Source organism: Chiloscyllium plagiosum, unplaced genomic scaffold (assembly GCF_037043375.1).
Source record: "Chiloscyllium plagiosum isolate Xiang-an unplaced genomic scaffold, Cpla_swu_hap1 HiC_scaffold_37, whole genome shotgun sequence".
NCBI classification, from domain to species: Eukaryota; Metazoa; Chordata; class Chondrichthyes; order Orectolobiformes; family Hemiscylliidae; genus Chiloscyllium; species Chiloscyllium plagiosum.
In genome coordinates this window covers 92,090,139-92,100,057 of record NW_028270175.1, presented here as the reverse complement: position 1 = coordinate 92,100,057, position 9,919 = coordinate 92,090,139, and the positions used below count along the sequence as shown (strand labels likewise).

The window sequence follows — 9,919 nt, the reverse complement described above, 5'->3', positions numbered from 1 at the left end:
AGAGAGAGGGACATGGAGAGAGAGAGAGACACGGAGAGAGAGAAAGACACAGAGAGAGAGGGACAGAGAGAGAGGGACAGAGAGAGAGAGGGACAGAGAGAGAGAGAGGGACAGGTAGAGAGCGAGAGCGACTCAGAGAGAGGGACTCGGAGAGAGAGTGAGACACTGAGAGAGAGTGGGACAGGGAGAGAGAGAGGGACACAGAGAGAGGGGGACAGAGAGAGAGGGGGGGACAGAGAGAGAGATAGGGACAGGGAGAGAGAGAGCGGGACACGGAGAGAGAGGGACAGGGAGAGAGAGAGGCACAGGGAGAGAGAAAGGGACACGAAGAGAGAGGGTCAGGGAGAGAGAGGGACAGGGAGAGAGAGAGTGACAGGGAGAGAGAGGGACAGGGAGAGAGAGGGACTGAGAGAGAGAGGGACAGGGAGAGAGAGGGACAGGGAGAGAGAAAGGGACAGGGAGAGAGAGAGAGGGACAGGGAGCGAGAGGGACACACAGAGAGAGGGAGGGACAGGGAGAGAGAGGGACACGGAGAGAGAGGGACACAGAGTGAGAGGGACACAGAGAGAGAGGGACAGGGAGAGAGAGAGGGACAGGGAGAGAGAGGGACAGGGAGAGAGAGAGTGGGACAGGGAGAGAGAGAGGGGCAGAGAAAGAGAGAGGGACAGGGAGTGAGAGGGACACAGAGACTGAGAGGGACAGTGAGAGAGAGAGCGTCTGGGAGAGAGAGAGGGACACGGAGAGAGAGGGACAGGGAGAGAGAGGGACACGGAGAGAGTGAGGGACACAGAGAGAGAGAGGGACAGGAAGAGAGAGTGGGACAGGAATAGAGAGGGACAGGGAGAGAGAGAGAGACAGGGAGAGGGAGAGGGTCTGGGAGAGAGAGGGACAGGGAGAGAGAGGGACGGAGAGAGAGAGAGGGACAGGGAGAGAGAGAGGGACAGGGAGAGAGAGGGACAAAGAGACTGAGACGGACAGAGAGAGAGAGGTTCAGGGAGAGAGAGAGGGGCACGGAGAGAGAGGGACAGGGAGAGAGAGGGACACGGAGAGAGTGAGGGACACAGAGAGAGAGAGGCACAGGGAGAGAGAAAGGGACACGAAGAGAGAGGGACAGGGAGAGAGAGGGACAGGGGGGGAGAGAGAGAGAGAGGGACAGGGAGAGAGAGAGGGACAGCGAGAGAGAGGGACAGGAAGAGAGAGAGGGACAGGGAGAGAGAGGGACAGGGAGAGAGAGGGACAGAGAGAGAGGGACAGGGAGAGAGAGGGACAGGGAGAGAGAGGGACAGGGAGAGAGAGGGACACGGAGAGAGAGGGACACGGAGAGGGTGAGGTACACAGAGAGAGAGGGACAGAGAGAGAGAGTGTGCAAGATAGGGACCTCTGCGACCCCCCATCAGGCACTCTGCTTCCCTTCCCAAGAACAAAGACACGGAGGAGTTCGTCCAAAACTATGTATTCAGTTCTGCAGAACCGGGTGTTACCTCAATGGCTTCCCACGAGGCACACACACAGATTGTAATCCCCGCGCATTATATACATGTAGTAATGGGCTGGGCCTTCTACTGTCTCAGCCAATGGGTGTCAAAGTTCCCCACTGTCCTCCCTGATGGATGAGATTATTTGGTTCATCACCCAGCCAATCAGTGTTTGAGTTCTCCGTTTCTCCCTGAAATGGATGATGATGTACAGCCGTGGGTTGTGGGCAGTCCCTCAGCCACGAGGAAAGCTGTTTCCATTGTTCCATTCATGAAAATCTAGGGGAGTATCTGCTGGTGCTTACTACAGGGTAGAGAGGACTAAAATGGTGGCTTTGTACTTACTATGTGCTTACTACAACAGTTAATGATTTAAAAATTACACCACCCCTTACAAATCCCCCGTGTCTTTTCTTACGGTTTGTAATTTTTAAACTGGGAGTTTCCTCTCCAGGGCGTTTAATAACTCCCGAGCTTGTTCATCAAACTGCCCATCTCTATTACCACCCCCGCCCAAGAGGGATTCACGTTGTTCCATCTCGAGATTCATTCGTTCAACCTGCCCATAGGGAACGTCCCTCTTAGTAAGGGCGGTTTCGATCAGTCGTTGAGTTAATCCCCTGACGCAGGGAATAACACAACACCCAAGGGCAGTGAGTACCCCTGCCACCACTATACATGAGACAAGAAAGGGAACGACCACCCCTGTCCATTTACCGAACCAAACTTCCAACCAACCCGTGAGGCCAGAGTCGATACCCGAGTTTTCGGCGAGTTCGTCCGCCAATGTGGTGAGTCCATCCAGGGCGCGGGTGATGGACCCATCAGGGGCTGTGTTGTTGGGGATGAAAGTGCAGCACTGAGTGCCTATCATGACACAAACACCCCCCTTCTCTGCCAACATCATGTCTAAGGCCAACCTATTTTCCCACGTCATCCGACTAGTGGCGTCCAGTTGTTCTGCTATTCCTTTTACTGCATCACGGGTATAATTAATGAACCTCTGCTGATTGTAGTAAATATAATTAATCCAATCCACGTTCTTATTGATGGTAACCCACCAGAACAGTGACGACTCAAAACCCGCCGCTATCTGGTTCCTAGCCTTGTACTCGTCAGGAACACCCCTGGGGACCCCTATGGCGTCTAAATATATGTTATCATCGAAAGAGGTCTCCAAAGCTCTCTCAGTTCTTCCACTGAAACGGGGTTGCTCTTGTTTTTCGAATGCCAGGGTGAATGGGATGGCCAATTGAACGATTGCACAAGTGCCCGTCCATTTTCGGGGCAGGGTCTGTCGCAGAATCCTCCCACCACAGTACCACCAGAGGTCTGCCCTAGGCACATGAATGTGGGAGTAATTCCCCCCCCCCGGTAGTTTCGTTGACCAGCCGAATTGATCCGCTGCACTTGTCAAATGTCCCCACATCGTCGTCCCACTGTAGTCCCGCCCGAGAGACACAGGCCTGGTGCATACCCGTTACCCCTGAGAATGATGGCGGGCGGGGCGCTCCCTCAGACCTGACGGGGGGAAACTTCAAACTTAAGGGTCGACAAGTGGGGTCGTTCCAGGCCTCTCGGTCCTGGTACAGCATTATCATGCAGTCCAAGGCTCGTGGGTGTTTCTCCCATCCCAGCGGGAACGGGACCACCTGAGGGTTAGGGCGGGCACCCGTGCATGCGTAGCAATCACTCTTTTTCATGCTCCTCACAGTATATTTGACCCATTCCATCCAGGCATTCGCCTCCCCGTATCCCGTTTCTATTTCAAAGGTCTTTTCCAAATCCGTCACCTCAATTATTCTAATTTTACCCTGCTCGTCGGTGGTGGATGAGCCCCCAGACTCAGCTTCAATGACCGTGATATACGTGCAGCACAGCTGCACTCCCTCCTGTCCTGTATGGCCCCCAACTCTAATACCCAGGATTGTTCCATTAAGGCTCGCCCCATTATCTCCCAAGTTCTTTATGGTCAGGTAGAGCGGATTGCACTGATTCCGCCCACAATCTTGTCCAGGGGTAATGGGATCACGGACAACTGACACCATAGCCTGGACCCCAGGGGCTGGAGGCCTATGTATGCCTTCCCTACCATGCAATTGTAATACTAACGCCTGACCCTGGAATCTCCTTTCTCTCTCTAGGTTCCGTTTAGTTTGATTCAGTTCACTTTTAGTCCTGCAGGGCACCAACCCACATAGGTCTAAGCTAAATGTCTGTGTTGGCTTGTTGGCAAGCACGGAGATGGAGAACCACTGACGGTCCTCTGCCTGTTTTTTCCGGAGGCCAAATTGGGTAACACGCGCACTATGACCCAGCCCAAGGATAATGACAAAGCAAGTTAACAATATGATTGACCGCATTTTGTCGCGACACCTTTAGCCAGAGGGCACAGTTCCTTTAGATTCGCCAAAGTCCGACTAGTCTGTTCTCAGGGTCTCTGTTCCTTAGATGCCTCTGTCAGAGAGGTTTGTTCGTCCTCCGTCGGTTGTGGCACTGGTCCCTTGACTCGAGTGTAATGTGTCCAGCCCTTTTCGGCCGTACGGACAGCCGTTTCGGTCGTCAAAAGTACTAGGAAGGGACCGTCCCAAGTTGGTTCGAGGGTGCGTTGCTTCCAGCTTTTAATCAGGACCCACTGACCCGGCTTGATGGTGTGCACCGCGAACTCGAGGGGCGGCGTCTGTGCCAAAAGTCCCTGTTGGCGTAAACGAGATAGAGCAGACCCCAGAGCCACCACATATTTTTGCACAAACATGTCCCGAGACTCGAATACAGGGGGTTCCCCCTTCGGCCCATGGAATGGGAGGCCAAACAGCATTTCGAAAGGGGAGACGCCCAAATCCCGCCTTGGCTGGGTGCGAATTTGCAATAGGGCAAGGGGTAGGCATTTGGTCCAAGGCAGGCCGATTTCACTAGTGAGTTTGGTTAGCTGCTTTTTGATGGTCTGGTTCATTCTTTCGACCTTGCCCGAGGAGGGGGGGTGCCAGGGGGTGTGCAAATCCCAGTCAATCCCCATTGCTTGCACTATATTCTGGAGGACAGTCGAGGTGAAGTGGCTCCCCTGGTCAGAGTCAATAGCGCGGGGTAGCCCAAACCGTGGGATGATTTGTTCGAGTAGAATTTTGCTAACCTGGGTTGCTGTTGCCGTGGCAGTGGGGAAAGCTTCCACCCATCCTGTCAGGTGATCTACTATTACTAATAGATACTTCAGGCGACCTATGGGGGGGAGCTCAGTGTAATCTACCTGGACATACTCAAACGGCCTATAGGCCGGACTCCTACCCCCTTGCCTTGCGTGCTTCCGCAGCCCCCTTTTGTTAATCTTTCGGCACGTTATGCAATCTCCCGTGACCTGCTTGGCTACTGTGTACAGACCAGGGTGGGCATATTGGCGCAGGAAGGCATCACACAGTGCCTGGGCGCCCCAGTGACCCCCTTGGTGTAGACGGGCAATAATGTCCCGCGTCAACGGTCGATTCAGTAGCTGGCGGCCATCGGGTAAGGTCCACTTCCCTTCCCTATCCTTTGTACCCCCCAGAGACGCAAGAAGAGTTTCTTCTTTGTGAGTGAACGTGGGCACTTCGGTAATTTCAGATATCTGGGGAATCCTTACCAGGCAGTTTATTACTTCCTTCCCCATCCCGGCCAATTTTGCCTGTTCATCTGCCAATTGGTTCCCCAGGGTCTCTATTTTATCGTCTTTCTGGTGCCCTTTCACATGCACTACAGCAATCTCTTGTGGCAGCAACAAATCCTCCAAGATCATGGCTACCAGTTCCTCGTGGACCAACTCCTTTCCTCTACTATTTATCATTCCCCTTTCCTTCCAGATCTTCCCAAAGGTGTGTACTACCCCAAAGGCATACTTAGAGTCAGTGTATATCGTCCCGGCTATTCCCTTTAAATTCCTCAAAGCCCGGTGCAAGGCGTACAATTCGCATGTTTGTGCGGACCAGGCATTCGGTAGCCGTCCACTTTCCACTAATTCCCAACCAGTCTCACTAATGACTGCATAACCGTTGTGTCTTTTCCCATCTATCACCCGAGAGGACCCGTCAATGTACCACCGCCTTCCTGCATGTAAGGGGGTGTCCCTCAGATCTTCCCTCACTTTACTCTGGTACTCTATTATGTCTGAACAGCAATGTTCCAGTTCCTCCTCCCCTTCCCCTTTCCAAAGGAAGTCCGCCGGGTTCTGGCAGCCCCCGACTTCTATTCGGAGGTCCTCTCGGTCTAACAGTATGGCTTCATATTTCAGAATTCTCGAATCAGTCAGCCACCTCCCGGCCTTCTGATTCAGGATAGTTCTAACCTGGTGGGGTGTAATGACTGTCAAGGGGGCCCCGAAAGTCAACTTCCTGCTTTCCTCTACCAGCTTTGCCGTGGCTGCCACAGCTTGGACACACTCCGGCCACCCTCGGGAGACTGGATCCAGAATTCTTGACAGGAAAGCCACGGGCTTCCTTTTTCCCCCCCAATCCTGGGTCAATACTCCAAGAGCGGTTCCCTTCCTGGAGTTTACAAAGAGACGAAATGTCTTACTAAAATCCGGCAAGCTTAAAACAGGCGCGGTCATCAATTTTTCTTTTAGAATTCCAATTAACTTTTTCTCCTCCTCCTCCCATTTTATTCTATTGGGTGCCTCCTCGATGAGTTTTAGGTACAAGTCTTTAGTAAGGGGGGCATAGTCATCTATCCATAACCGACAATAGCCTAAGAGTCCCAAGAACCTCCGTAATTCCCTCTTAGTCATTGGGAGGCCTAGTTCGATTATTGCCCGCACTCTTTCCGGACTTATTCGTTTCTGTCCCTGGCTTATCAAGTGTCCCAGGTACTTAACCTCTTTCTCGACATATTGGAGCTTCTTCTGACTCACTCTTAACCCCTTCTCAGCTAGGTAATTTAAGAGGGCATTAGTCCCAAGTAGGACGTCCTCCTCCGTGGGTCCGGATAATAGGAGATCGTCCACGTATTGTATAAGCTTAAGGGCCGGGGACAAGGTTAGTCCCTCCAATAATTGTTCCAGAATCTGCCCGAACAGAGTCGGGGACTCAGTGAATCCTTGGGGGAGCACTGTCCACCTGTACTGCTGTTTTCTGCCAGTATCAGGATCCTCCCATTCAAAAGCAAAAAAATCCCTACTGTCCTTGTCCAGGGGGCACGCCCAGAAGGCATCCTTTAAGTCTATAACACTAAACCAGCCGTGGTCCGGGGGTATTCGCCCCAGAATAGTGTATGGGTTCGGTACCACAGGGTGCCGTACTTGGACAATTTTATTTATTTCCCTTAGGTCTTGGACCATTCGGTAGCTCCCGTCCGACTTCCGGACCGGCAGGATGGGGGAATTGTATCGTGACATACAGGGCTCTACCAAACCATCTTTTATTAGGTCTTCCATAACTGTCTTCAGGCCCTGCCTCCCTTCCCAAGAGATGGGGTATTGGCGCACTCTGACGTCGGGGCTCTGGGGCTTTAATTTTACCTCCACAGGTCGAATTGCGAGCCCCCCCCGGTTCCCTTTGACGACCCAAACCCTAGGGTCTATCTCTGTCAATCGGGACTCACTAAGGTATGACATGGTAACGGCTAATTCATCCTCTTCTCCCACTTCTATTCGTAATCCGAAACGGACTATCAAATCCCGTCCCAACAACCCATAGGGAAGATGGGGGAGGTGAAGGAGTTCCACCTGGAGCTCCTCCTCCTCCAGCCGTAAGGGTTGTGGTTTGAATATTTTCGCACTAAAAACCCCACCCTTAACTCCTGAAATGTTTAATGTTTTAGCTTGGAAGCCAACCCCCCTAGGATGGAGGGGGATTGAGGACCTGCCGGCGCCTGTGTCAACTAAGAAGGTAACATCTTGTCTAAATGGGCCCACCTGTAAATTTACCAGGGGTTCTTGGTAGGCCAGTGTTCCGATCCTCCCCTGACTTCCCTAATCCATTTGTTCACGCTCCATTTCATACATCCCTTCTCGCTCCCTTTTAAACTCGGGACAATCCCTTTTGAAGTGTCCCAGTTTCCCGCAATGGTAACATCCAGCCATTGGAGGCCGCTCAAATCCATAAGATCCTCCTCTCTCACCTCTGCCCCGTCTCGCTCCTCTCCCTCTCCGACTTTCCCTCGACCTTCCTCTTTCCACCCCATAACCTCCCTCCCCCATTCCGGTGGATTTACAAGCTTCCCGTACGGCTGCCACCATCATTTTTGTCTTCTGTTTCTCCCTTACTACATCCCTCTGAACGTACACCTTCTGTGCTTCCCGCAATAATTCCGCAACGTCTTTTTCAGCCCATTCCTCTATTTTCTGTATTTTCTTCTGAATGTCAGGCCATGATTTAGTCACAAAGTGCACCTTAAGCAAGCCCTTGCCTATTTCCCCATCGGGGTCTAAACCTGAATACTTTCGCATGGACTCCCGCAAACGGTCTAAAAACTCACTCGGGGATTCATCCTTTTTCTGTCCAACTTCGAATGCTTTCGCTAAATTCCGCTGTTTAGGCACGCAGGTTTTGATTCCCCTGATTATAAGGCTTCTGAGATCTGTCATATTGGCCCGTCCCCCCGCGTCGTTATGATCCCACCGGGGGTCCTCTAAGGGGTACTTCTGCTCTCCACGCTGAGGGCCTCCCTGATGCTCCTTATCCCAAATGGCCATTGCACTATTCCGGATCATAACAATTTCATCGTAATTAAATAATATTCTCATCATGGCCTGTAATTCGGCCCATGTGTATATACTGGGCCCCAGAAATTGGTCCAGTTGTATTCCCACACTGATGGGGTCGTCCAATAGACGGGGTAGTTCGTTACGGAGTTGCCGGATATCCCCAGAATTTAAAGGTTGTACTACGAACCCAGTCCGTTCATTCCCAAACGGCACCTCTCGTAAGGGGTTCAGCTGTTCAATATTGTCACTCCTCCCAGCTCTCAATCCCTCTTCTCGGCCCCTCCGCATCTCGAGTCGGACCGATTTCCTAGTGCCTGGGGTGGGTTCTGCGCCCCCTCCTGTGCTCCCCCCAGCAGTCCCTGCCTCACTGGTCATAGCCTGCTGGGAATCGGACTTATCCATCGCAGGAGGGAGGTCCGCGCTGGACGCCTGGTCGTGCGCCTGGTCGTGCGCCTGGTCGTGCGCCTGGTCGTGCGCGGGTGGTATATACGGGGGCGGGGCAGACGGTGGCAAACCGTCGGTGAGGACGTCCCAAGGCTTCTGGGGCTTCCTCGGCTCTGTTTGGGGAATCAGAGGATAGAGACGCGTGGGACCCTCACTATCGCCTGCCAGCCAGGCGGCGGCGTATTTGCTCTCTTCTGGGTCAAACGGTTGTTTTCTGTTAACATATACATTTAGGATTTGACACACCCAGTCTTCATCAGATCCATATTCGGGCCAAACTACCGAGGGGGCGCGGATAGGTTCCTTGGTCCATATAAAACAACAATATTTTATCATGGTCTCTTTCTTTAAGTCCCTTGTCCTACTACTGTCCGTCCATAGACTTAACTTCCTACCTAATGGACTATCGGGGGGTATTTCTTTCCCATTTGCAGTCTTCCCTGACTTCTCCTTAATAAATTCAGAAGTCTGATTTCCCATGGTCTATCTTCGGTCCTGGTCTTAAACGCCTAAAACGTTTTCACAGATGACCGTCAAAACCACAATTTCCTGTGGCTTATCTTCGGTCCTGGTCTTAAACGCCTAAAGCGTTTTCACAGATGACCGTCAAAACCACGTGGCCAACAAGGAAGAACAAAAAAAATCTCTTACCTTGATCCGTGCACGGAGTTGTCTGGCCTGTTTAAATGTGTGTACCCCGCGTATAGTCACTAACCAGTCGTCCCAGCACTCGTCCGTGTGTTCCTTTTCCAGGATTCAAAATTATTTTTAATGAGCCGGGTCACTCTCTTGGCCGACGGCTGACGGACCAAGCCGATCCAGTGAGCAGTATAAATATATACCAGACGCGTCTTTTTGTATCAGACTTGATCCACGAGCCGAAGAGAGAGCCCCGGCAATAATTATTGCATCCCGGGCGAGACCCCCAATTGTGCAAGATAGGGACCTCTGCGACCCCCCATCAGGCACTCTGCTTCCCTTCCCAAGAACAAAGACACGGAGGAGTTCGTCCAAAACTATGTATTCAGTTCTGCAGAACCGGGTGTTACCTCAATGGCTTCCCACGAGGCACACACACAGATTGTAATCCCCGCGCATTATATACATGTAGTAATGGGCTGGGCCTTCTACTGTCTCAGCCAATGGGTGTCAAAGTTCCCCACTGTCCTCCCTGATGGATGAGATTATTTGGTTCATCACCCAGCCAATCAGTGTTTGAGTTCTCCGTTTCTCCCTGAAATGGATGATGATGTACAGCCGTGGGTTGTGGGCAGTCCCTCAGCCACGAGGAAAGCTGTTTCCATTGTTCCATTCATGAAAATCTAGGGGA

General features: G+C 52.2%; 1 protein-coding gene across 1 annotated transcript; it reads right to left on the bottom strand.

Annotated features, from left to right (window-relative positions):
• Positions 1 to 1,437: 1,437 nt before the first annotated feature.
• On the bottom strand, positions 1,438 to 9,234 carry LOC148139870 (uncharacterized). Its single transcript, XM_087980677.1, has 2 exons — positions 5,788 to 9,234; positions 1,438 to 4,170 (listed from the first exon to the last, which is right to left on the bottom strand). Exon 1 carries the CDS (start codon positions 9,067 to 9,069, stop codon positions 7,411 to 7,413), a length of 1,659 nt encoding a protein of 552 aa, XP_087836803.1. The 5' UTR covers positions 9,070 to 9,234; the 3' UTR covers positions 1,438 to 4,170; positions 5,788 to 7,410.
• Between the last annotated feature and the right edge of the window lie 685 nt (positions 9,235 to 9,919).

Bases quoted from the DNA above. Each gene is read 5' to 3' on its own strand.
- LOC148139870 (XM_087980677.1), bottom strand. From the start codon at position 9,069: ATGGGAAATCAGACTTCTGAATTTATTAAGGAGAAGTCAGGGAAGACT.